This window comes from Petromyzon marinus, chromosome 3 (assembly GCF_048934315.1).
Source record: "Petromyzon marinus isolate PM22_M1 ecotype Great Lakes invasive population chromosome 3, UKy_Petmar_22M1.pri1.0, whole genome shotgun sequence".
In the NCBI taxonomy this organism is placed as follows: Eukaryota; Metazoa; Chordata; class Hyperoartia; order Petromyzontiformes; family Petromyzontidae; genus Petromyzon; species Petromyzon marinus.
This window is the reverse complement of record NC_133669.1, coordinates 18,237,917-18,265,305: the sequence shown is the minus strand read 5'-3', so window position 1 is coordinate 18,265,305 and position 27,389 is coordinate 18,237,917. Positions and strand designations below refer to the sequence as shown.

General features: G+C 52.5%; 1 protein-coding gene across 1 annotated transcript in view; it reads left to right on the top strand.

The window, feature by feature from the left end:
- Positions 1–1,545: 1,545 nt before the first annotated feature.
- The window catches only part of DLGAP5 (DLG associated protein 5), a 49,280-nt gene continuing 23,436 nt past the window's right edge, over positions 1,546–27,389 (top strand). The window contains exons 1-12 of the mRNA XM_076052027.1: positions 1,546–1,584; positions 5,995–6,240; positions 7,814–8,028; positions 15,025–15,120; positions 16,247–16,352; positions 16,948–17,034; positions 17,239–17,279; positions 19,431–19,755; positions 21,875–22,106; positions 23,360–23,448; positions 25,937–26,097; positions 27,031–27,132. Of these exons, the coding sequence (XP_075908142.1) occupies positions 6,012–6,240; positions 7,814–8,028; positions 15,025–15,120; positions 16,247–16,352; positions 16,948–17,034; positions 17,239–17,279; positions 19,431–19,755; positions 21,875–22,106; positions 23,360–23,448; positions 25,937–26,097; positions 27,031–27,132 (1,683 nt within the window). The 5' untranslated portion in view covers positions 1,546–1,584; positions 5,995–6,011. The remainder of the gene's footprint in view (positions 1,585–5,994; positions 6,241–7,813; positions 8,029–15,024; positions 15,121–16,246; positions 16,353–16,947; positions 17,035–17,238; positions 17,280–19,430; positions 19,756–21,874; positions 22,107–23,359; positions 23,449–25,936; positions 26,098–27,030; positions 27,133–27,389) is intronic.

Sequence of the window (27,389 nt, the reverse complement as noted above, 5' to 3'; positions counted from 1 at the left end):
CCCAACTTGCCCAGCTGCGTCCTTCCCGAAAAACTCCACACAGGTCGAGGGGGGGGGGCGCTGGTGAGGGGGGGAGCTGGTGAGGGGCGGGGCTAGTGGAAAAGGCGGGATTTGGGGCGGGGGGAGTCGGGCGGGGGGCGTTAACGATCAGTTTGAATGGACCAATGGGAACGCGAGGAGGTGCAGCGACCCAACGGGCACCGCCTTCTCCTCAAATGTATTTCGTCTCCGACCAATCGCAGCGCCGAGTTCGTCTCCCCGGGGCGAGTGACGACGCCGCGCCATCGTCCAATAGAAATTTAGTTTGGGGGAAAATTTGAACGGAGCGGCGAATTCGTTACCGGGGTTTGTGAGATCGGTGGAACCGGGTGAGCGTTACGTGGTGAGGGTGAGCGTTACGTGGTGAGGAGTTGTGGTGAGCGTTACGTGGTGAGGAGTTGTGGTGAGCGTTACGTGGTGAGGAGTTGGGGTGAGCGTTACGTGGTGAGGGTGAGCCTTACGTGGTGAGGGTGAACGTTACGTGGTGAGGGTGAACGTTACGTGGTGAGGGTGAGCGTTACGTGGTGAGGAGTTGTGGTGAGCGTTACGTGGTGAGGAGTTGTGAGCGTTACGTGGTGAGGAGTTGTGGTGAGCGTTACGTGGTGAGGAGTTGGGGTGAGCGTTACGTGGTGAGGGTGAGCGTTACGTGGTGAGGGTGAGCGTTACGTGGTGAGGAGTTGTGGTGAGCGTTACGTGGTGAGGAGTTGTGGTGAGCGTTACGTGGTGAGGAGTTGGGGTGAGCGTTACGTGGTGAGGGTGAGCCTTACGTGGTGAGGGTGAACGTTACGTGGTGAGGGTGAACGTTACGTGGTGAGGGTGAGCGTTACGTGGTGAGGAGTTGTGGTGAGCGTTACGTGGTGAGGAGTTGTGAGCGTTACGTGGTGAGGAGTTGTGGTGAGCGTTACGTGGTGAGGAGTTGGGGTGAGCGTTACGTGGTGAGGGTGAGCGTTACGTGGTGAGGGTGAGCGTTACGTGGTGAGGAGTTGTGGTGAGCGTTACGTGGTGAGGAGTTGTGGTGAGCGTTACGTGGTGAGGAGTTGGGGTGAGCGTTACGTGGTGAGGGTGAGCCTTACGTGGTGAGGGTGAACGTTACGTGGTGAGGGTGAGCGTTACGTGGTGAGGGTGAGCGTTACGTGGTGAGGAGTTGTGGTGAGCGTTACGTGGTGAGGAGTTGTGGTGAGCGTTACGTGGTGAGGAGTTGGGGTGAGCGTTACGTGGTGAGGAGTGAGGGTGAGCCTTACGTGGTGAGGGTGAGCGTTACGTGGTGAGGGTGAGCGTTACGTGGTGAGGGTGAGCGTTACGTGGTGAGGGTGAGCGTTACGTGGTGAGGAGTTGTGGTGAGCGTTACGTGGTGAGGAGTGAGGGTGAGCCTTACGTGGTGAGGGTGAGCGTTACGTGGTGAGGGTGAGCGTTACGTGGTGAGGGTGAGCCTTACGTGGTGAGGAGTTGTGGTGAGCGTTACGTGGTGAGGAGTGAGGGTGAGCCTTACGTGGTGAGGGTGAGCGTTACGTGGTGAGGGTGAGCCTTACGTGGTGAGGAGTTCAGGTGAGCCTTACGTGGTGAGGAGTTGTGGTGAGCGTTACGTGGTGAGGAGTGAGGGTGAGCGTTACGTGGTGAGGGTGAGCGTTACGTGGTGAGGGTGAGCCTTACGTGGTGAGGAGTTGTGGTGAGCGTTACGTGGTGAGGAGTTGTGGTGAGCGTTACGTGGTGAGGAGTGAGGGTGAGCCTTACGTGGTGAGGGTGAGCGTTACGTGGTGAGGGTGAGCGTTACGTGGTGAGGGTGAGCGTTACGTGGTGAGTGAGGGTGAGCGTTACGTGGTGAGGAGTTGGGGTGAGCGTTACGTGGTGAGTGAGGGTGAGCGTTACGTGGTGAGTGGGTGAGCGTTACAAGGTGAGTGAGGGTGAGCGTTACAAGGTGAGTGAGGGTGAGCGTTACAAGGTGAGTGAGGGTGAGCGTTACAAGGTGAGTGAGGGTGAGCGTTACGAGGTGAGTGGGTGAGCGTTACAAGGTGAGTGAGGGTGAGCGTTACAAGGTGAGGGTGAGCGTTACGAGGTGAGTGTGTGAGCGTTACGAGGTGAGTGAGGGTGAGCGTTACGTGGTGAGGAGTTGGGGTGAGCGTTACAATGTGAGTGGGTGAGCGTTACGAGGTGAGTGAGGGTGAGCGTTACGAGGTGAGTGAGGGTGAGCGTTATAAGGTGAGGGTGAGCGTTACAAGGTGAGTGAGGGTGAGCGTTACTAGGTGAGTGAGTGGTGAGCGTTACAAGGTGAGTGGTGAGCGTTACAAGGTGAGTGAGGGTGAGCGTTACAAGGTGAGGGTGAGCGTTACGAGGTGAGTGGGTGAGCGTTACAAGGTGAGTGGGTGAGCGTTACAAGGTGAGGGTGAGCGTTACAAGGTGAGGGTGAGCGTTACGAGGTGAGTGGGTGAGCGTTACAAGGTGAGTGAGGGTGAGCGTTACAAGGTGAGTGAGGGTGAGCGTTACAAGGTGAGTGAGGGTGAGCGTTACAAGGTGAGTGAGGGTGAGCGTTACAAGGTGAGTGAGGGTGAGCGTTACAAGGTGAGTGAGGGTGAGCGTTACAAGGTGAGTGGGTGAGCGTTACAAGGTGAGTGAGGGTGAGCGTTACAAGGTGAGTGAGGGTGAGCGTTACAAGGTGAGTGGGTGAGCATTACAAGGTGAGTGAGGGTGAGCGTTACAAGGTGAGTGAGGGTGAGCGTTACGAGGTGAGGAATACGGGTGAGGGTTCTGGGGTGAGTGTGGGGACTATTTGCGAGTTGAAGGATGAGTGCGTTACGCAATGAGGAGTGTTATTGGTGTGTGTGTCTCGAGTACTGTATTTACAATTGAGTGTATTGTCTTGGTGTGGTTTGGGACTGTTGTTGATGTCTTGGGGTGGTTTGGGACTGTTGTTGATGTCTTGGTGTGGTTTGGGACTGTTGATGTCTTGGTGTGGTCTGGGACTGTTGTTGTTACTTGGTGTGATTTGGGACTGTTGTTGTCTTGGTGTGATTTGGGACTGTTGTTGTTGTCTTGGTGTGATTTGGGACTGATGTTGTTGTCTTGGTGTGGTTTGGGACTGTTGTTGTTGTCTTGGTGTAGTCTGGGACTGTTGTTGACTTCTTGGTGTGGTTTGGGACTGTTGTTGATGTCTTAGTGTGGTTTGGGACTGTTGTTGATGTCTTGGTGTGGTTTGAGACTGTTGTTGTTGTCTTGGTGTAGTCTGAGACTGTTGTTGGTGTCTTGGTGTGGTTTGGGACTGTTGTTGATGTCTTGGTGTGGTTTGAGACTGTTGTTGATGTCTTAGTGTGGTTTGGGACTGTTGTTGTTGTCTTGGTGTGGTTTGGGACAGTTGTTGATTTCTTGGTGTGGTTTGGGACTGTTGTTGTTGTCTTGGTGTAGTCTGAGACTGTTGTTGATGTCTTGGTGTGGTTTTGGACTGTTGTTGATGTCTTAGTGTGGTTTGGGACTGTTGTTGTTGTCTTGGTGTGGTTTGGGACTGTTGTTGATTTCTTGGTGTGGTTTGGGACTGTTGTTGATGTCTTGGTGTGGTTTGGGACTGTTATTGATGTCTTGGTGTGGTTTGGGACTGTTGTTGATGTCTTGGTGTGGTCTGGGACTGTTGTTGTCTTGGTGTGGTTTGGGACTGTTGTTGTTGTGTTGGTGTAGTTTGGGACTGTTGTTGATGTCTTAGTGTGGTTTGGGACTCTTGATTTATTGGTGTAGTCTGGGACTGTTGTTGATGTCTTGGTGTGGTTTGAGACTGTTGATGTCTTGGTGTGGTTTGAGACTGTTGATGTCTTGGTGTGGTTTGGGACTGTTGTTGATGTCTTAGTGTGGTTTGGGACTCTTGATTTATTGGTGTGGTTTGGGACTGTTGTTGATGTCTTGGTGTGGTTTGGGACTTTTGATTTATTGGTGTAGTCTGGGACTGTTGTTAATGTCTTGGTGTGGTTTGGGACTGTTGTTGATGTCTTGGTGTAGTCTGGGACTGTTGTTGATGTCTTGGTGTGGTCTGGGACTGTTGTTGATGTCTTGGTGTAGTCTGGGACTGTTGTTGATGTCTTGGTGTAGTCTGGGACTGTTGTTGATGTCTTGGTGTGGTCTGGGACTGTTGTTGATGTCTTGGTGTAGTCTGGGACTGTTGTTGATGTCTTGGTGTGGTTTGGGACTGTTGTTGTTGTCTTGGTGTGGTTTGGGACTGTTGTTGATGTCTTGGTGTGGTCTGGGACTGTTGTTGTTTTGGTGTGGTTTGGGACTGTTGTTGATGTCTTGGTGTAGTCTGGGACTGTTGTTGTCTTGGTGTGGTTTGGGACTGTTGTTGTGTTGGTGTAGTTTGGGACTGTTGTTGATGTCTTGGTGTGGTTTGGGACTGTTGATGTCTTGGTGTGGTTTGGGACTGTTGTTGATGTCTTAGTGTGGTTTGGGACTCTTGATTTATTGGTGTAGTCTGGGACTGTTGTTAATGTCTTGGTGTGGTTTGGGACTGTTGTTGATGTCTTGGTGTGGTTTGGGACTGTTGTTGATGTCTTGGTGTAGTCTGGGACTGTTGTTGATGTCTTGGTGTGGTTTGGGACTGTTGTTAATGTCTTGGTGTGGTTTGGGACTGTTGTTGATGTCTTGGTGTGGTTTGGGACTGTTGTTGATGTCTTGGTGTAGTCTGGGACTGTTGTTAATGTCTTGGTGTGGTTTGGGACTGTTGTTGATGTCTTGGTGTGGTTTGGGACTGTTGTTGATGTCTTGGTGTAGTCTGGGACTGTTGTTGATGTCTTGGTGTGGTTTGGGACTGTTGTTGTCTTGGTGTGGTTTGGGACTTCTGTTGTTGTTGTTGTTGTTGTCTTGGTGTGGTTTGGGACTGTTGTTGATGTCTTGGTGTAGTCTGGGACTGTTGTTGTTGTGTTGGTGTAGTTTGGGACTGTTGTTGATGTCTTGGTGTGGTTTGGGACTGTTGTTGATGTCTTGGTGTAGTTTGGGACTGTTGTCATTGTTGTCTTGGCGTGGCTTTATACTGTTGTATTGTAATGTAACCTGCTGCCCCCTACTGGACTTCTGTAAAAAGAGCTTCTTAGCCCTTCGGATTCCTCAAGTCTAAAATTATCTTATTTGTATATTTTACAATATATCTGTTGCGTGTTAGTTTGTGTGTTTTATATTCTTCAATGTATTTACGTGTTTGAATACACTTGTGTGTTTATGCTGATCGATGTGTGTTCGCAGCGTCTGTGTGTGTGTGTATATATACTGGTGTGTATGCACGGTTGTGTATCATGGTAGTATGTGTGGTAGTGTAGAGCGGTGGCGTAGCGGTGAGCCGACTGCGCTTCGATTGCAGTGACCCCGAGTTCGAATTCCCACTCACGGCCAACACACACAGTGACGATTGTCCGTTTCGGTCCTGGTCCTCCCCTAGGTCGATTCGGCCTCAAATGAGTACCCGGTGAGATGTATAAACATCGCCACTAGGGAGACAAAGGCGGCCGGGCATGGTACTGGCCACCCACCCCGTCGTGTGCCGTGCCGGCCTTTATAGGTGCTTGCTAGCAGCACTTGCCCCTACAGTCTGTTGAGGCTATAACGGGGGTGGGGCGTGGGTTCTTTTTACACGCTTTTATTTAACTCTGTTGTATTCTCAAATCTTGTAACTCAATTTTAACTCACTTCCCAATGTGGCATCGACTGCAAACTTGGTATACTTATGTCATACTGATGACAATACTATATTCTTTCATACGAAATAAAAAATATATTTTTAAACATTCTTTTTTAAATGTTATGTTTCGGCTTGGCTCTAATTGCCCACGGTAAACTGACGTTGGCTGTAATTGGCCACGGTCCTTTACGTTGTGGCCAAGCTTCGGGGCCACTTCCTGGAGTCGTGGAGTTTTGCCATTAGTTACTTTTCATAAAAGCGTGTTTTTAAAAAAAAGTTTAGTAAAAAAAATATTACTTTGTTGTTGTTAGGCTCGGCTGCAGTGATCATGATGGCGAGTGGGCGCGGCACGGGCAGCGGTGGCGTCCAGGCGCACGCCGGGCTGCACAAGAAGCTGGGTCCGGTAGCCGAGCTCCGCGTGCGCCTGGCGCAGGAGAAGGCGGCGGGGAGGCGCGAACGGCGCGCCACCATCCTGTTGGAGCGTCGCCGGGGGTACTCCCCGCTTGCCGAGAGGAGCGAGAACGTGGCCCCCCAAGGAGAGAGCGGCAAGCCTACAGGTAGTACCCCCCACCCCCCCCACCACGCAGTCTCTCGCCATGGAGTTCCCTCGCCAACTTGTTTTGTGGAAATTTTGAAAATTGATTGCAAATTACTCGATTGGGATTACTCGCAGCAGCAGCCGCAGCAGCAGCATTGGCATTATCAGGGTGGAGAGTGTTGTCTGTCTGGTGCCCTGAGGGCGTGTGTTTTCGCGTACGTCGTGATGGGATTATCTGTTGGGAAGCAGGCTATCTATCGGTTGGTTGTGTGCTGAATCAGACCTCCCGGCCACTATGTGTTTTGAGGCGCTCAGAGCAGGATATGTAGGGGCACTGATTCTCTCAGGCCGGGTGATGCGAGGACAAGACCACGACTCGTGCTCGCGTACACACTGAACACACTCGCACGCGCACCCGTGTGTGTGTGTGTTGTGGGGAGCGGTGGCGCAGCGGTTGGCACGCTGCTCTACGAACCCGGCAACGCGAGTTTGATTCCCGCTCACGGCCAACACCGGTGATGTCATTCTAGATTTGAAGCTTTCGTGACTGCAAGGATCCATGCTCTTTGGTGCTTTCGGTAAAGTCGCGTACGTGATAAGTCACGTACGTGACTTTACCGAAAGAACCAAAGAGTATAAACACCAGTGATGATTATCTGAACCGGTCGTGGGCCTCCCCTAAGTCGACTCGGCCTCAAATGAGTACCTGGTGCGGCGTGTAAGCATCACTACTTGGGAGACAAAGGCGGCCGGGCGCGGTGTTGGCCACCCAACCCCTCATGTGCCGTGCCGGCCTTCATAGGTGATCGCTAACAGCACTTGCCCCAACAGTCTGGTAAGGCTATACAGGGGATCTTTGTAGCAGAGCATTGGCACAGTGGTTAGCCGTCCTGCTGCACTACGAAATCCAGTGATCCGAGTTTGATTCCAGGCCATGTTCATCAGCGACAGCAGGTGATTGTGGCAAAATGTGCCTTGCGACAACAGTGATGTTCTGAACTCGTCCCCCCGGTCTTTTGGAGGCCGGCTCGGACTCTTGGGGTGTGATTTGTAACCACGTCGCCACTCGACCAGCACACGACCCTCGCCTTTGTGAACCACGGGCGCCTTCGCGACTGCATTGCGCGTAGGAGAAGTGACGGGTTGCCCGTCGACGGGCGCTTTGCTTTCCTGGCGGTCAGCCGTGGCTGCTCGATGTGGAGAGCGCACCGGCCGCCCGACGTGCGGGTGTCCGCCACGCGGGCGGCGAATCTCCTCCGTGCGTCTCCTTTGCGCTTTTCCGCGTGATGAGCTGCTTTTGTTGAGCCATCGTTTGTGATGGCCAGGTTCCGTCTGAAAAAATAAGTTAACAGCACAGTGAGCTTTACCCAGTAGGATAAACAAACAAAAAGTTTCGTTTTTATGCGTATATTTTTAAGGGATTTCTTTACCTTGCCAATACTTTGCACTTCTGATTTTGTATTGTTTTGTTGTTGTAACGTTCTGTGACCCCATGCCCCTACTGGACATGTGTGAGAGAAAAAAAGAGCTTAATAGCTCATCTGATTCCTCGTGCGCAAATAAATGTCCTGATTCTGCGTGCGCGGGGACAGGCGAGCAGAGCTCCCAGCTCCTGCGCAGGGAGCGGCTCGCCAAGTACAAGGAGGAGAAGGAGCTGCGCAGGCGCCAGGCGCAGAGCAAGAAGACGTTTGTGGTGAAGCACGTGAAGGCGAGCCCGCCGCGCTACCTGCTCTCCCTGCCGCCCGGGGTCACCATCGCCGCGGCGACGCGGCCGCCGGCCATCGCCAAAACGACGACTACGGCGGCGGTAAGGGCCGCGAATGGCGGAGATGCGGTGCCGCGTGATCCATGCGGCAGAGCTGAGCCGATCTAAACAATTTTTATTTTACCAGGTAAGGCCCACTGAGCTATCGAGTTTTTTTTTTCAGAAGCATCCTGGCACAAATGATCGCTCGACATTGTGGCTTAAAACATGGGAATTAATAGCGACCGAACACACGACCTCCTGCATACCAGGTGGTATAGGTGATATCTCGCTACCGCGGCGAGGTGATCGGTTTGATCCGTGCGATGGAGCCGAGATGTCGAGGGGATCGAGTCGACTCATCGATTGAAATTACAATCCGACTCGTGCTTTTGCGGTCGATTATTTGGGCCTCTTGAAAAATATCAGCCGCCACCTCGCCTCGACGTCCTGCCTCCTGAAGGTGGGAACCCATCCCCCTGCCCCCCATGCAAGTCACGTGGCGCTGTTGATAATGCCGATGGCGCCACCAAGCCCGGCCAATGACCTCCCGTCCAGCGGCCCACGTGTTAACCGATGGGTTGTGTAATCGAACCGATAATCCGCAGAGAAATCGATTACTTAACGAGTTGAACAGCCCGGCTCTGCTATTTATGTGTATGGCCAGAGGAACACCTCGGGAGGTCTTAAGAGGAAGTCTGTCCACTCCCCCAGACATTTTCAGACTGCCATTGTGTGGTATAGACCATTTGTGAGAATTTTGACGAGTGCATGTTTGTAAATAAATTATCCTTACGTTTTCTTTTTCATTCGTTTGTCATTTTAGATACATTTGAATGTTTTCCATATTGACCACAGCGCGTACACAAGTGTGGTGTAATGGGTTTTTCATCTGAAATAAATACACGGGAAAAACCTATTTCTGTTAGACTCGGCTGGAACTTAATTTGCCCCCCTCTGAAAGTTTCAGTCGAGTGACCCACTGTGTGTACAGCCTCTACTCTTGTAATTTCGCTACTGGATGAAGGCTTCTGCCCACGCCGCGTCGGTCATGGAGGGGTTGGTGAAGGTGACGTAGAAGTATAGGAGTACTGTACAGCAATTGGATTTGCTGCACTGCCGTTTACACCCCACCGCATAGCCTCGCTGCCCTGTGGGGCAACCTGTTGGTCAGAATCATAATCTTTATTTAGATTGGAGGCATCCGATGAGCTAAGAAGCTCTTTTTCACAGATGTCCCCTTTAAAGCACAATCCAGGCTTAACCCTGCTTAATCAGGTGCATGAGGGGCACCGCAGTGGCAAAATGTTAACCACCTTGCCTGCTGTAAGGAGGGCATGGCTTCGAGCCCGACCCTGACGCCTGTTGTATATTGGGAGTTTGCGTGTCTCCCCGTGGTCGCTGGGATTTTTATCCGGGTCCTCCGGTTTTTCCTTCCACGTTTAGAATCAACGTTCGTTTAGAGCAGGGGTCGGGAACCTATGGCTCGCGAGCCAGATGTGGCTCTTTTGATGATTGCATATGGCTTGCAGATAAAACAAAATATTCTCACTTGTTTTAATCCATCCATCGATTTTTCACTGCGCATGTCCTGTTCAGGGCTGCAGGAGCAATTGTCCATTATTTTAATTGGATGATACTGGCCTACGTTTGCCGTTGCTGGGTAAAACAGGTAAACGCCCCCTTTTGAATCAGTCTGAGACTGCGTCTGCTCGGTCATTAGCTCAAAGCTAACCCTTCGACGAAGAAGATGGCGAAAAGAAAAAAAGACGACGAGTATCGTACATTTCAGGACGAATGGACCGAAGAATTCGCCTTTGTGGAGAGAGCGGGTTCTGCGGTGTGTCTAATTTGCAATGACAAAATTACATCGTTGAAACGGTCGAATGTAAAGCGGCACTTCGACACGCGCCACGCTACCTTTGCATCAAAATACCCTGCGGGAGACAGCAGAAAGAAAGCGTGCCAAGAGCTTCTGAGCAGGGTGCAAGCTAGCCAGCAGCAACTCCGCGTATGGACCCGGCAAGGTGACTATAATTCGGCTAGCTTTGCTGGTTCTTTAGCAATAGTGAGGAACGGAAAAGCATTCACAGATGGCGAGTATGCTAAAACGTTCATGCTGGATGTAGCCAATGAACTTTTTGATGATCTTCCGAACAAAGACAAGATAATCAAACGGATACAAGACATGCCTCTGTCGGCAAGAACTGTTCATGATCGTACCATCGTGATGGCAAACAAAGTGGAGGAAACGCAAGTGAAGGACATAAATGCAGCGCCGTTCTTTTCTCTGGCTTTGGATGAGTCAACAGACGTGAGCCATTTGTCGCAGTTCAGCGTGATTGCAAGATATGCTGTTGGTGACACACTGCGCGAAGAAAGTCTTGCTGTTCTGCCATTAAAAGGGTCCACAAGAGGTGAGGATTTATTCAAGTCTTTCATGGAGTTTGCTCAAGAAAAAAGTCTACCTATGGATAAACGTCTCTCAGTGTGTACTGATGGTGCTCCGTGTATGGTGGGGAAAAACAAAGGATTTGTGGCGCTTCTCCGTGAACATGAAAATAGACCCATCCTAAGTTTCCATTGCATTATACACCAGGAGGCACTTTGTGCTCAGATGTGTGACAGGCAGTTTGGCGAAGTGATGTCGCTGGTCATTCGTGTGATCAACTTTATTGTTGCCCGAGCCTTAAATGATCGCCAGTTTAAAACACTGCTGGATGAAGTTGTAAATAACTATCCTGGTCTGCTTTTGCACAGCAATGTGCGTTGGTTGTCAAGAGGGAAGGTGCTTAGCCGTTTTGCGGCTTGCCTGAACGAAATCCGGACTTTCCTTGAAATGAAAGGCGTCGGGCATCCTGAGCTAGCCGACACCGAGTGGCTCCTCAAGTTTTACTATCTCGTAGATCTGACTGAACATCTGAACCAGCTCAACGTGAAAATGCAAGGCATTGGAAATACAGTGTTATCCCTTCAACAAGCTGTATTTGCTTTTGAAAACAAGCTGGAGCTTTTCATCACGGATCTTGAAACAGGTCGTTTACTACATTTTGAAAAACTGAGCCAATTTAAAGATGCATGCACAGCAAGTGAGCCCATTCAAAACCTTGATCTCCACCAGCTAGCTGGCTGCACATCCAGTCTCCTACAGTCCTTCAAAGCACGCTTTGAAGAATTTCGTGAGCACACTCGTCTTTTTAAGTTCATCACCCATCCAAACGAGTGTTCACTGAACACAGCCGACCTGAATTACATCCCTGGTGTCTCCGTCAGAGATTTTGAAGCAGAAGTGGCTGACCTGAAGGCCTCAGACATGTGGGTGAATAAGTTCAAGTCACTGAATGAAGATTTGGAAAGAATCACACGACAGAAAGCGGAGTTGGCGAGCAAGCACATGTGGACAGAAATGAAAAAACTCCAACCCGAAGACCAGCTGATTCTCAAAACTTGGAACGCGCTTCCTGTCACATACCACACACTGCAGCGTGTGAGTATTGCTGTATTGACCATGTTTGGATCTACGTATGCATGTGAGCAGTCATTCTCACATCTTAAAAAACATCAAGTCCAACCTACGATCACGTTTAACGGATGAAAGCCTCAACGCTTGCATGAAGCTTAACCTCACCAAGTACCAACCCGACTACAAAGACATCAGCAAATCCATGCAGCACCAGAAGTCGCATTAATGGTGAGTGTTATAACAACATTATTTAAAAGAATAAATTCAGAGGCTTATTATACTGACATTTAGTTGAATTCACTTTTAAAATATATTATATGGCTCTCACTGAAATAAATTTCCAAATTTTTTGCTTTCATGGCTCTCTTAGTCAAAAAGGTTCCCGACCCCTGGTTTAGAGTATTTGGCTGAAATAAATTTCCACGCGATAAGCCACTTCGTTGGGCTATCGTTTGTGGTCAGATCAAATAAAAAATAGTTTTTATTGTTTTGTTTAACCCTGCCTACGTGTGTGAGGGTCTGCAATTTAACCTTATGGTGGGACCCCGGGGTCCCATAAGCCCCCGGCTCTCGCATAAACTGCGTTGCGACGTCATTTTACGTCTGTTGAAGGCGAACCATATGGCAATCTATTCCTCTCGGCGAGCTCTACACGATGCGCTAATCAAAGTTTCAAAGTTTTGTTTATGACTACGGCAATTTTGGTAACGACGGGTGCTTGGTGAAGAACGAGGAGAGGATTGGTTTCTGGTGGGTCGCGGCGTTTATGTGCGCGGTGGGACGGAGTCGCCAAAAATAAATAAATTAATGACGATTTATCCTTTCGTTTATTCGGGACCCCGGGGTCCCGCCATAAGGTTCAATTGCCCCCGTGTGCGTGTATGTATGTGTGTGTGTTCCTGCCTATGCGAATTACAGCCTGTGTGTGTTAAAGCAAGTGTGTGTGGACAGCGGGAGTGTAGCAGTTAGCGCGCTGCGCTACGAACCGGAGTTTGATTCCCGCTCACGGCCAACACCAGTGACGATTGTCTGAACTGATCATGGGCCTCCTCTAGGTCGACTCGGCCTCAAATGAGTACCTGGCGCAGTGTGTAAACATAACCACTGGGGAGACCAAGGCGTCTGGGCGTGGTGCTGGCCATCCACCCCCTCGTGTGCTGTGCCGGCCTTCATAGGCGCTCGCTAACAGCACTTGCCCCAACATTCTGTTCAGGCTATATGGGGAATCTTTGACTTCGTGAAAGCAAGAGTGTGATTGTCCCTGCATTTCTGTGTATCCGCGAGAAGTGGCACGAGTGCCTGCCCGCTCGCGCGTGCGTATGGATTTTATCCGCTGTGATCCACGGCCGCCCTCTGGAACATCATCCAGTGATCCTCTCCTCTCGAGTGCCTGGAGCAGGAGAAACGAAAGCGCGAGCATTGTCTGCCTCTCGCAGCGCGGTGCTCATTATCACATTAAGGCACTGCCATTAAAGAGGTAATGCGGGCAGAAAACACAGGGGCGCGCTCGCGGTGAGCACCTCAAGTGCCTTGAAAGAGATCCGCTAATTGGTTATAATGTCTGTTGGAGACTTAGTGGGGTTTTTTTTTATTAATTGTTCAAGTTGCTGTTATGCACGTCCTCTTTGTCAGCTGCAATGTATGCGGCCGTGTTATAGATTAGACTGTCCTCTTGTGGCCATTGTTTGAGTGACGCTGATGTTTTGAGTCAATACCATTAACAAATTTACCCAGAAGACCTGTAAATGAAAGTGGAACGTCGATCTGGAGCTACGGTTTCCTGCATTGTAATAAAGCACTGAAGGGAAAGGGCATAAATTACCATTCATCACGAGAACAATTTAAAGTCGCCCATGGTGGTGTTAAAGTGTGAAGGACTGGAGGGAGGAGCCTGCAGATGTGTGAGTGTGAGAGAGCTGTTGTGTGTCGTCGGGGAGCGGTAGTGCAACGGTCTGTGCGCTGCCCTACGATCCCAGCGACCCGAGTTCGATTCCCGCTCACAGACACCGACAGTGTTGATTATCTGAACCGGTCCTGGGGCTCCGCAAGGCCGACCCGGCCTCAGATGAGTACCTGGTGCGGTGTATGAACATTGTCACTCGGGAGGTAGAGGGGGTCGGGCGTGGCGCTCGCCACCCACCCCCTCGTGTGCCGCGTTGGCCTTCATAGCTGCTATTCGCTAATAGCCCTTGCCCCAACCTTCTGTTAAGGCTATACGGAAGATCTGTTTGTGTGTGTCAGGTGTGTGTGTGTGTGTGTCCAATACAAAGATCCGCCGTATAGCCATGCACGGCGTCGGGACAAGTGTTGTTCACGAGTACCTGTTAAGGCCGGCACGGGACGCAAACGGAGGTCGTGTGGACCCCACCGCACCTTTGTCTCCACATTGTCGACGTTTCCGCACAGCACCAGGCTGAGTTGACATAGAGCTTGCCAAGGAGCGGTTCAGAGATTCGTCACTGATGTTGGCCGTGCTGAGCCCTGTGCGCTCGCCACAACGCTGCCGCTGTGTGTGTAAGGGTAAGCAGGCAGTGGTGATTTCCTGCAATGGTTCTGTGCCTCACCGAGGTCGACTCCGCATTAAATCATTCGCCCACTGCGATGCGTAAACATCGGCACCGGGGAGATGAAGGCGGCTGGGCGATCCTGGCCGTACAATCCCCCTCTTGAGCCGTGCACCCCTCGAGAGGTGCGAAAGAAGTGCCACATACATGGTGTGGGGGGGGGGGGGTGGGGAAGGGAATCTTTGTCACTGAAAAGTTAAAATGTTTAACTATTTTTATTTTTACCAGGTAAGGCCCACCGAGCTATGCAGCTCGTTTTTCAGAAGCGACCTGACCACAAATGATAGCTCGGTGAAGTAGCTTATTGCGAGGACTCGGAGAAAAATCGACGCAATCACGGGGAGAGGGACATACAAATTCCAAATATACAGGCGTCTAGGTCGGGATGGAACCCACCACCTGTATAGCAGACAAGGTCGTTAACATCTCGCCACTGTGACACCCTATGTGAATATGTTCGTGTGTGCATGCTTGAGATTTTAAGAGCATTCATATGGGCGAGTGTGTTTTAATGTGAGCGTCTGAGGCTAAACAGGCGATATTTGCCTGTTTGTCAAGGAGATTGTGAATATTTGAGGGCTTGTGCACGTACGTTTAAGTGTGTGTGTGTGTGAAAGAGTGATTGCGTGTGTGAGCGAGTGTGTGTGAATGCGATTGTGAGCGAGGGAGTGTGAGCGTGCAAGCGTGCGAGCAGATGTGCACGTTTCAGTTTTCCCTAACTGAAGGAGATTGTGAGCGACTGGCCGTCACTTGCCGCGGCGTTTATAGTGAGCGGTGCGATGGGGCGACACGGCACAGCTCTTGACACGGCTGCTTACCGGAGCTCATCCTGCTTTATTACTCCGCTCCCCTGTCACCCATCGCCTCCCACTCAGCCAATGCATTCTGGCCACCGCTGTCGGGAGTCTTTGTGTGTGTGTGTGTCCGCGCGTGTGTGTCCGAGTCGCCCTGGGCGGCCGCGATCTCACTAACGCGCGCCTCTCGCCGCTGTCTTGCCATGTGTTGCGTGCGGGGGGCCCCCTTTGCTTGCAGAAGCGGACCCTGGTGAGCGCCGTCGTCCCCCGTATCACGACCCGCTCCATGGCACGGCAGCAGGTGCCGGGGATGGCGGGCGCACGGCACGAGCCGGTGAGTCCTAGCGCGTGCGGGCACTCGACGCGGCACGTGTGGTTGTAAGCCGCTCCCCCCTCCCCAGCTTGTGGTGGGGGGGGGTGGGGAAGAGACATGTGTAATAAGCGCAGCAGACGATGGCGCAGTGTCGTACGTCTAAAGGTGAAATTTTAAATTAACCTTACAAGGAGGCGCTCGCTTTGATGCGTGGAATCTGTGTCCATGTGGCCGGGGGGGGGGGGGGGGGGGGGGCTGGTTTGTTTTTTGTTTTTTACCAAGTGGAGTTGAACTCGACCCAGCCTTGGCTTGCCCAGCGCCCCTCTCCCTCCCTGTGCGAGCGTTTATTTGGTGGCGTGTGCTGGGCACAGCCCCGTGAAATGGGCTGCCTCCATGCTCAGACGTGTGATGCATTGCGGGTGCGCGGGCTCTGGCCCTGTGGGGGGCGGCGGTGTGTGGAGGGGGTGGGTGAGAGAGAGGATTTGGGGAATGGCTGGTGTAGGGGAGCGATTGCACAGGGTGGAGCGAGGAGGATTCCTGCGGGTCCACGTCCGCCGCGGTTGACGTCGTGATTTAGACTCCCCGTAATTGGGGCTTTCAGAGGTGCAAATAATCTGAAATGTGCAAATTGCTCGAAGCTAATTACCAATTATTTTGTGATTTCTACTGCGACTTCAATAATAACGTGCAATATGTGAAACTCTCTAAACGGAACTATTTGTTTTAATTTGTGAGTTAATATTAATAGTGTGGCGCCGCTCGAGGCTCGGCGCGTGGCGCAGTCTCGCGACGGACGGCGTCGCTCACCAAGCGGCGGCGAAAGGCGCCTCGTTGTTGCCTGCATGTGACGCGTGCAGGTGTGCGCGCTTGCGCGTGTCTGTGAACAGCCAGCACCATTGGCCATTATCTCACGCGGTCATGGGCCTCCCCTAGGTCGACTCAGCCTTTAAAACGAGTACCTGGTGCAGTGTGTAAAAACATCACCACTTGGGGGAGGCAAAGGCGGCCGGGCGTGGTTGCTGACCACACCCCCCACCCCCTTCGTGTGCCGTGCCGGTCTTCATAGGTGCTGCTTGCTTAACAGCACTTGCCCCCCAACAGTCTGTCAAGGCTCTAGAGGGGAATCTTTGTCTTTTTGTGTGAACAGGCTCCGAGGACGGTTGCTGCCCAAACTAGAAAAGCTGCCCCCAGGGTGGCCGCGCCAGCCCAGGAGGCCAAGCCGGATGGCAAGGGCCGAACCGTCGCTGGTGCCGGTGAGTGTCCATTGTGGAGGCCCGGGACCACCACGCCAAACAACCGTTACAAAATGACAAAGTCAAAGAAAGTAATCTTCAGCCGTTTCACACGAAACTAAACTCCTTACATTTTTGCCAGGAAAGGCCCACAAATTATAGCCCGATGAAGTGGCTTATCACGTGCAAATTTATAGCAGCTATAGATGTTGATTCTAAATGTGGAGGGAAAAACCGGAGGACCCGGAGAAAAATCCACGCAACCACGGGGAGAACATGCAAACTCTAAATATACAGCAGTCGTCAGGATTGGGATCGAACCCACGACCTCCGATATACCAGGCAAGGTAGAAAACATCTTGCCACCGCAGCACCCCCACAGCTGGGTTAGGCCGAATTCAGGAGCCCTCGTAAGCGTGGAGAGATTCAAAGAAGATGAATCCTTGCAGTCACGAAAGCTTTAAATCGTGGAGAGATTCTCGCTCGCCAAAATCTGGTCGGTAAAAACACCTGTGCCTTTGTGCATGCCGGCGTGCATTTGTGTGTACTCAGGCGTGCACCTTCGTGCACGTGTGAACACGTGCGGGGTACGCACATGCGTGCGCGTCCATTTCAGGAGTGACTGGCCGTGTGACTCGCTTGAGAGCGAAGGAGGAGACAGTGGCAGCGGTGGCGGCGCCGGCTTCTTTCGCCGCCCGACGCGGTAAGCCAGAGTCCGCGTCGCGCACGCGCCATCGATTTTTCAACGGCGGTCGAAGCAGATGCCGGGTTTGAATTTAGCACCGGAGGGGAGGCGGAGGAGGGTCAATGTGACACTCCCTTGGGCACACGTGGGTGATGGCTGTCTGTCTATTGCTCCTCTTGGAATACGTCCCTCGCTTCTCCTCCTCCTCCTGTGTGTCTGCAGGGACACGGATCGCCATCAAGCTGGACGAGGTTCTTCACGAGGTTAGTCCGGCCGTCGCATCGCATTCGTCAAGCTGCAGTTGCAGCTCGCCGTCGAGGCTGTTTGCGCAAAATCAATGGTTCAATTCCTGAGATGTGCGGCAATCACTGCGGTAGGAGCAACCGAAGCGCGTGTGCGCGTGCGTGTGTACCCCCGTGCCGTGCAAGTGGCACGGAAGATGCTGGGACGTGGTTCGTACGAGTAAGCTGCTCCGTGTGGAGCGTCCTGGTCTAAATATGCACGTTAACTGTCGTCTATTTTTATGACGGTTAAAACTATAAACAAATATTTTTCTACTTTACCAGGTAAGGCTCACTGAGCTGCTGTATAGCTCTTTTTCAGAAGGGACCTGACTATCACAAATGATAGCTCAATAAAGTGGCGTATTGCGTGTAAATGTATAAGCAGCAAAATACTCTGAAACGCTTGTTTCTAAATGCGGAGGGAAACACCGGTGGAGCCGGAGAAAAATGTACTCGCCCGTGGGGAGATCATGTAAACTCCAACTATACAGCAGGCGTCAGGGTCAGGATCGAACCCACGAACCTCCTGTATACCAGGCGAGGTAGTTTGCATGTTCTCCCCGTTGGTCGCGTGGATTTTAGCTCAGTTGGCCTTACCTGGTAAAATAAAAATTGTTCATAGTTTTACTTTATGGCATGCCTCTAGCCTGCCCACCCATGTTACTTCACCAAGGCTTAAGGTGCCATTGCATTTGGTTCGGTGTGCGTTGAATGCCCCTGCGTGCACCCAGTCTCACGATGTAATTTCTTTATCCAGCAAAGCCTTGCTCGGTCTCGAGGCTCCCTGACCTTGAACAAGGATCTTTGGCCATTTCCTTATTTTGAATTGGTGCTTTGTATCTGAGAGGAAGCCAAAGTGCCCAGGTGAAAGCCGCCATGCGTACAGGGACAAACTACTACAAAGTGCACACGCGTGTGGGTTTCGCGAATACCACCGTGCTGAAAGGTGCACACGTGTGTGTGTGTGTGGGTTCGCGAATACCACTTAAATCATCCCGGCACATCTCTGCGCGTTTGCAGCACCAAAGTTTTGGAACAACCGCGCTTTCCTCCCCTTTGACCATCGTAAATCTTCCTTTGAGAAAATATTCTCAAGCAGAAGATTAGCGCGCTGGATACAACCACATTTGTTAATGTGCTTTGTAACGTTGATCCTTACCCGCGTGTCGTTAGTTACATTTTAGTGTGCAATTTTACTGAGGGACTGTGTTGTTATCTGGGACTGTTGTTTTTTTTCTTCCTTGCCCAAGCTTGCATTTAGTGTTGAAAAATCGGCAGTAATTGGTATATATTTTTTTCAATTTGTGCTCATATACTTTGTCTATGTTGTGTATTTGTTTTGAGTAAGTTGCTTAACTTTCCTTTCCTTTGCGCTCAAATCGTGTTTTTGTAATGATTCTTGTTGGCATTTTCTGACCCGCCCCGACTGGACATGTGTGGAAAAAGAGCTTCATGGTACATTGAATTCCTCCAGGATAAATAAATATTCCGATTTGTATATTTTACGTATACATGTTGCGTGCTAGTTTGTGCATTGTGTGTTTTATACCCTTCAGTGTATTTATGCGTATGAATACACGGTGTGTATTTATGCGTTTGAATACATGGTGTGTATTTATGCCGATTTTAGATGTGTTTTCAAAGCGTGTGTCTACATATTGGGCAGTTGGTGGCAGTCGCCCTCCAATAACAGTGGAGGGCAGAGGAGCTACGCTCAGATCAGTGAGCGGAGCGCCGGGCGGCTAAAATTCAGCAAGTTGGCACAGTAGGGGGGCACAGCTGGGTGCATCTGCCAGTCATCTCAGTCAGCCCACCCATGGCACCTTGGTCTGTCCCGTGATCTGCCAGCAGTGAGTCTCCGATAATTCACTTGGTCTCAAAGTGCACCTGGCCTGGCACAGGTGCCGTGGTGACGTCACCGTTATTTAGTGGCGAATGGCGGGTGTTCGTATTGATATGCACGGTTGCATGGTAGCGTAGCGGGGAGCGGCGGTGTAACGGATTAGCGCTCTGCGCTACGAACCCGGCGGGCACGGCGTGACACGCTGGCGAGTGCCACTGCGGTGGGATGGCTCGCGGGTATCGCGTGTGACCCCCCCCCCCAACCCGTGCCGTGGCCATGCCCTGCAGGAGCAAGCCGGTGAGGAGGAGTCGGGGGACTGCAGCAAGGCCGGAGAGGAGGCCCAGCTTCAGCCGGGGTTGGCACGCTCCCCCGAGGCGGCCCTCGCAAGTAGCCGGCGCCAGGGCATGGCGCGCCGCTCCTTCGCCCCCGTCGGCTTCGTGTTCCAAGGCCTGCCGGGCATGACGACGATGATGATGCCGCCTCCTCGCCTGCAGCCACTCAGCCCCTGCTCCACCTCCTCCTTCCTGGCGCCGGCGAAAATCGCCGTTTCGCTGAGCTTCAGCCCTATGCAGCACGGCCCCCCGCCGCCGCGGCGACCCGCCACGCCGATCGGTGAGACGACGAGACGTGCGCGTGTACGCAGGTGTGTGCACGCGCTCGTACGTACGGCCGCGCCCGCACGCGGGCCCGCACGCGTCGTGCCCGTCGGTGGGATTAGACGCGCGCACGTGGGTTTGTACGTACGCACGGTGGTCGGTGAGGTGAGACGAACGTGCGTAAGAACACGCTTGCGTTTACACGCGCGTACGCACCTTCCAGATCGTGACCGTGTACGCACGCACACACACGCTCGTACTACGGTACACACGTACGTACGTGCCTGAGTGGGTGGCTTTTAAATCCTGATCTACACGCAAGTGTGACGTGGGCACCACGTACCGTAGGCACGTATGTGTGTGTGTAGAACTTATTTCGCGCCGTACATAGCCAACCTCACCAAATCGGAGGTGCGGGGGGGAAAGACAACAAACCAAACACAAAACAAGGTTCCCAACCCGCTCCACCCCTCCCCCAGCGAGCCAATGTTCCATGAATTGTCACTTCCTGTGAGCACCGTTCGCCCAGAGAATCGATTCTTCTCTGGTTTCGGCTGTCCCCTCTGTCGCGATTGTGCGTTGTCCGCTGGCTGCCGTCGCCCGAACCGCAACCACGAGCGCAGGGGGAGTTGATTGTTGTTGTTACGTGCACGATTGAGCGCGTGGATTGAGAATTGGTTTAATCGTCGGTACGTGTCAAGCGCTCGCGTGCACACGCTTAAGTGCACACTGTCGACAGGCGCACGTTGATACGTACGTACGCAATGCGTGTGTGCACCCTCTGTTGGGATGTTCACGCACACAGAGACCCCGGTCAAACTTCGAATTCCCGTCCCTTCACACAGTCATCCGTGCTGTCAAATCTCTGCCGCCTATTCAAGTGCATGCTCAAACACCTTTCTTTTTCCCCCTCTGCCTTTGACAGACTGCCTTTCTCTCTTTCTCTCTATGAACTAGATATCCCCACTGTTTCTGCACAGCGTCTTGAGACGCCTGTCGCATTTAGACGCTGCTATATAAACCCAAATTGTTCTGCTGTCGTGCGTGCGCTCTGTTGACGTGCCATCAGTTGAGAGACGCACGGACGTAAACGCACCCTTCGTCGAGACGCGCACGGACACGTGGGAGCGCTGCCGTGCGTTCCGTGAGCGTGCGCCGTGGGCGGGGGGGGGGTGTGGTCACGCGTCGGCTGCTAAGATTCACTCGAGCTGCTTCTGGTGTGGGAGCTGATGCGAATGCTCGTGCAGATGAACGCAAGAGCGCATGCTGCAGACGCTCGTGCATGCACGAGTGTGCACTCTGCCGACCACCGTGCCCACACACACACACGCGTGCACGAGTGTGCAGTCTCGAGGCTCGCGCGCGCCGTGTGCCTGGCCCATGCATCAGGAGAGTAAATGTTTACACAGGCGCACACTGTTGCTGGTTACAAGCGTCGGCTCAATCCCCCACGGACACGGCTGTGCATATTTTAACACTTGTTTATTGGTTTTCAACCCAAATGTGTTCAAATCTCGAGCTCACGAAGTGCTGACAGTAAACAGAAACACTTCCCTGCTGGAAGAAGAGCAGTTGAAGGCAGTAAGTTTCGTTGATGTACGGTTTTATTAATCTCATCAGGCTTATGAAAGGCATAAAAACCCCCAAGTGAGCCTCTGCGATTAAATTATCCACCTTGATTTGGTTAGCGCCTCGTGCCGCCGCGTGCCCTCCATGAAAACCTGCGAGCTTCGTCGTCGTGATGCGTAATGAGCAAATTGTAATGATTGTATGAAGCGCTCCCGGGGGGGTGGAGGGGTGGTGGGGAGTCCCGCATCAACAGCTGTTGCCTTAGCGCTCGCTCTGTAAATACGGCGGCGGCGGCGGCGGGGGACCGTGGCGGCGCCCTCGGCCCCCCATCCCCAGGAGATGTCGCGGCTTCGCGGTGGGCGCCGCTAACCGGGTTATGTCTCCGACGCCGCGCTGTGATTTCCCGCGATCCTCGTTCCCTGCCCCCACCCCGTGTGTGTGTGTGTGCGTGCGTGTGTAACGTGCGCGCGTTAGCGTGCGCGTGCGTGCGTTAGCGTGCGCTTGTCTCCAAAGTCTCTGTTAAGGCTATAAGGGAGTGGGGGCGCGGCCCCTTTGTTTGCGTGCAGCGTTGGCGGTCAAAGCGGCGGAGGAGGCGTGCGCACCACCGGGACCGGAGGGGCAGGATGGGGCCCCCGGAGTGGGGGACGACACGGGGGCGCCCTGTTCCACCGGGGGCACCGGGCCCCTCGCCCACGCAGGGGACGTGGTGGCGCCGGTCCCCGCGGCCGCTGTGGTGCCGCCGGAGGCGGTGGGGCCGGCGGGTCGCGGCGAGGAGCTGCACGGAGTGCCGTACTACAGGTCGGCGTAGGGCCGTGTAGTCTTCGAACCAAGGCGCGAGTGGTCACTGTCTCTGCTCGCGGCGATCGTGCCAACTCCCTTGTGCGTGCGCCACCGCATCTGCGTGATCGGGAGTGCGGGGGCGTACTTGTGGGTGGATTTGTACCATTGGGGGGTGTGTGTGTGTGTGTGTGAGAGATGCTGTCAGGGTGTGCACGATGATCATGTTTGAGAGATGGTGTGTGTACTATACTCGCGGGGAGCGGTAGTGTAGCGGTCGGCGCGCTGCGCTACGAACCCGGCGACCCAAGTTCGATTCCCGCTCACGGCCAACACCGGTGACTGTTATCTGAACTGGTCCTATGCCTCCCCTAGGTTGACTCGGCCTCAAATTAGTACCTGGTGCCGTGCATAAACATCGCCACATCGTTGTGTACCTTGCGGCCTTCATAGGTGCTCGCTAACAGCACTTGCCCCAAACAGTCTGTTAAGGCTATTCAGGGGATCTTTGTCTTTCATGCTGTCATGGTGTGGAAGGTAATAATTTTGAGAAATGGTGTATGTATTATACTCATGGGGCATGCGAGTTGATTGTGAGATGGTTGTGTGAGATATGCTGCGAGTGGCATGCTGGGCGAGATGTTTGAGCTCTGCTGCCTGTGTGCGAGCTACTGCGCTGTGTGTGTTGTGTGCGTGTGTATGTGCGGAATGCTATGTGTGAGATGTGCAATTATGTTTTTACGCGTGGACGTCGCGTATGTATGAGATTGTGCATTTGCGTGATTTCTCACGGGGCTATGTGAGTCCGTGTGTGTGTGGACATGATTATGCGTATGTGCATTGTCCTGTGTGACTATGTGTGTGTGTGTGCATCTGTGTGGCTTTGTTTGGGGCTGTGTGTGTATCCGAGTGTGGTTGGGTATAGCGGTTGGCACGCTGCGCTACGAACTGGCGACTCAAGTTCGATTCTCCGCTCAGGGCCAACACCGGTGACAGTTATTTGAACCTGGTCCTAGGCCTCCCCTAGGTCAACTCGGCCTCAAATGAGTACCCGGTGCGGTGTTGTAAACATCGCCACTGGGGAGACAAAGGCGGCCGTGCATGGTGCTGGCCATCCCACCCCCCCCGTGTACCGTACCGGCCTTCATCGGTGCTGCTCGATAAACAGCACCTGCCCCCGAGAGTCCGTTAAGGCTGCGGTGGTGGTTGGGGGGGGGGAGATCTGTCTTTGTGCCTGTATGTAACGGCGTGCGCACGGCCGTGCGTTTGTCCAGGTACCTCCTGCGGAAGGAGAGCGCCCGCCTGACTCTGCAGTGCGAGAAGTGGGAGCACGTGAACGTCGTGGAGGAGGTCCCCGAAGAAAGTGAGCTCCCCTCCCCCCTCCTCCCCTCTTTTTCCCTCCTCCGTATCATCGCTTTACCTCCCCTCCCCCTCCAATCTCCTCCCCTCATCACTCTCCACCCCCCCCCTTCCCCTTTTCTCACCTCCGCCCCCACCACCCAGCCTCTGCTGGTTCACCACTGGCGCTGTTAAGATTGACACCTGCAACACAGCAAATGCCATTCGCATATTTAGCAGGTGTCTGTTGCTCGTAAGAACCAGGCACGTGTGTTTTGATGCGCGCGTCCTGCATGCGTGTGGTATTTCCCCCTTGTGCGTTGTTTCACATGTACGTCGCCGATGAACGAGCGAACGTGTTTTCCCCGTAAGTTGAATGTTTTGCGGATGCGTTCTTTGTATGCGTCAAAAAAAAAGAGCGCTCGGCTGTTTTCCCGCGCGCGGTTTTTTTTTTCAACTGGGAACGTGCGGTGGCCAAGCACGTGGAGGGCTCCCCTCTGCACGTGCTGCGTGCTGTACTCCTGTGGCTCCAGATTCGTTGTCGGATGAAGGGGCAGTTGATTCTATATTTGTGTGTGTGTGTTTATTGAACCTCTTTCGCACCGTATATAGCTAACCAGATTTGCAGGGTAAGGGAGAATATTTTCAAATTGTGATTTGTAACTGTGATCCTTACCCATGTTTCGCTAGTTACATTCTAATGTGCAATTTTATTGAAGGACTGTGCGCTGTCTTGGTGTGGCGGGACTGTTTTTGCTGTTGTTTTACTGCCTTTCCCGAGCTTGGGAATTTATGTCCTTATGCAATTTGAACTTACATTTTTTATTATTCTTTTATTTATTTATGGGGCGCCATGATAGCGTGGTGTTATCTTCCTTGGCTGGTACCCAGGAGGTCGGGGGTTTGATCCCAACCCTGATGCCTCTAGATTTGGAGTTTGCACGTCTCTTTCCCCGTGATCGCCTGCGATTTTTTTTTCTCCGGTTCCTCTGGTTTTTCCCTCCAAATTTAGAATCAACGTCACGCGTTTACAGTATTTGGATTATTTAGATCAGTGGTGGCCAACTGTCATCTCTCGAGCCGCAAGCTGATCTTTAATCCACCGCAAGGGATCTATCGAAGGGGCATAACATAGAAACGTACTCTCACAGTCGCAGAGAATAATGTCTCCCATGCTGTGCCGAAAACTGTCAATATATACACACACACATTCTTGGTTCTTTCGGTAAAGTCACGTCGAAATGTCGTGATAATGTTATTGTTTTATATTTTTATTATTTTATTGTGTCCCTTCTACGTGACTTTACCGAAAGAACCAAGAATATGAATCCCTGCAGTCACGAAAGCTTTAAATCAAAATATATATACACACTTTTATAAATACACTTGGCTTTTTGCAGAACTCTCGTGGGTACCTTTTGGCTCTCGGTCTTTTTGTTACAGGTTGGCCATCCATGATTTAGAGGACTCGGCGGCTTTACATTTCCTTGCGATAAGCCACTTAGGCTATCATTTGTGGCCAGGTGACTTTTGAAAAAGTAACCTAAATAGCTCGGTGGGTCATATTCTTAGCTCTTTCGGTAAAGTCACGTTGAAGGGAAACAATATTTTATTATTTAATTGTTTCCCTTCAACGTGACTTTACCGAAAGAGCTAAGAATCTGAATTACTGCAGTCACGAAAGCTTTAAATCAAAATTTAGCTCGGTGGGCTTTACCTCGTAAAGTAAAAATAGTTTCGCTTTGTGATTTGATTTTACCTTTCTGATACTTTGCACTCCTTTCGTGTTTTTGTTGTTGTAACTTTCGTGACCCCATGCCCCTACTGGACATCCGTGAAAAAGAGGCTCATAGCACATTGGATTCCTCCTCCAGTTTAAATAAATATGCTGATGTTGTTCTCCAGTCGACATGGTTACTAAATATCTATCAATACAATTCTGTAATTCGCTGATCAATTTTCAGCTTGTCAATTTTTTTTTCTGTTAAATTTTCTGACCCCGTGTCATAGCTAAACACTCGCCACATTCGTCAACAGCACTGCCTTAAAAAAAAACAAATTACACTTCAACACTCATGACTATTATCTCAACCGTTCTTGGACCCCTTCCCCCTAGGTCGACTCGGCCTCAAATGAGTACCTGGTGCGATGTGTAAACATCGCCACTGGGGAGACAAAGGCGGCCGGGCGTGGTGTTGCCCAGCCACCACCTCGTGTGCCGTGCAGGCCTTCATCAGCGCTCGCTCACGGCGCCTTGCCCCAACAGTCTTATGAGGCAATACCGGGGGTCTTTTGTCTGCGTGTCTGTCTGTACGCGGCGTCTTAACCTGCGCGAGCTCGCCCTATTTCCCCCCACCTCCCCAACATTAATCCACGCGCGTGTTTGCGTGAACCCGCGTACGTTAACCCGTGTTTGCGCGGTAATCCCTCTGCACGTGCGCACGCTAATCCGTTTGTGAGCGTTAATCCGCGCGCAAGTGTTAACCCAAGTGTGCTCGTAATGGTGCGCGCAGTGAGCGGGCCCGTGCGCATCGCGGTGGGGATGGCACGGCTGCTGATGGCCGAGAGGTTCCGCCAGTTCGAGGGCCTGGTGGACGACTGCGACCTGGGCCGGGGAGAGAAGCCCACCACTCTGTGCGACCTCGCCGGCTTCTGGGACATGGTTTACTTCCAGGTAGAGTAGGGAGCGCAACGACAAAGATACGCCCCCGTGCAGCCTTAACAGACTGTTGGGGCGAGCGCTGTTTGCGAGTAGCACCTCCTTAAGGACGGCACAGGACACGCCCAGCCGTTCAGACAAATACACGCGCACAGACGCAAACGCGCGAACGGACATTTACAGGAATCCTTCATTATACATCGGGGATGCTTTCCTGGGAAATGCTACTGGGGGGGGGGGGTGGCCAGCACCACGCCCGACCGCCTTTGTCTCCCCAGTGGCGATGTTTACACACCCACACTAGGTAGTCATTTGAGGCTGAGTCGACCTGTATGTATATATGTTGAACGTACGGTGCTAAGGAAGTGAAACATACGTACACATCAACTCAGCCGTCTCAAGGGAGGCCCAGGACCGGTTCAGATGATCGCCACTGCTATAGGTTGTGAGCGGGAATTTAACCCTGATCGCCAGGTTCGTAGCGCGGTGCGCTGCGCTACCGCTCCCACACACAAACGATCCCTCGCTCCGACCAACAAGTCATTGCTTTCACCAACAGAGACTCGTCTTTCTTTGGACTCATCTGAGGCGCGCGAGCCTGTGGTCATGCGTGCGTGCGCACTTAGTAATGTAGCGGCTAGTGCGCTGCGCTACGAACCCGGTGACCTGAGTTTGATTCCTGCTCACGGCCAACACCAGTGACGATTATTTGAACCGCCGGTTCTGGGTCCTCGCCTCGGGTCGACTCAAATGAATATGCGTGGCAGTGCGTAAACATTGCCACTCGGGAGACATTGCCACATGAGGGGCATGGCGCTGGCCGCCCACCCCCCTCATGTGCTGTTCTGGCCTTCACAGATGCTCGCTAACTAACAGCACTTGCCTTAATAGTCTGTTAAAAGGCTCTCCGGGTGATCTTTGTGTGTATGTGTGTATGTGTGCGTGCAGGTGGAGGACGTGAATAAAAAGTTTGCAGAGCTGGAAAATATGCAGGGCGCAGGCTGGAAAGAGGATTTGATCATGCCGCCCCCGAGGCCTCTCCCCGCCAGGGTGGGCTCCCTCCCTCCCTGTTCCCCATCCCATCCCCCCTCCTTCTCCGCCTTGCTCTCCCTCAGGAGTGCTGTGTGGCCCAGGCTGATGCTGCTGCTTGCAGAATGATAGCACCGTGAGGAGCAGGGTGGCTCTGACAGCGCTGCGTTATGCAACGATAGTGGCCCCCGTCGTTGCGCCACGACTCGTGTTTGTTGACGATGGCGTCGCGTCGCCGTTGCTGCTGCTGCGTTTAAACTCGGCGCGAGTTGATGGTC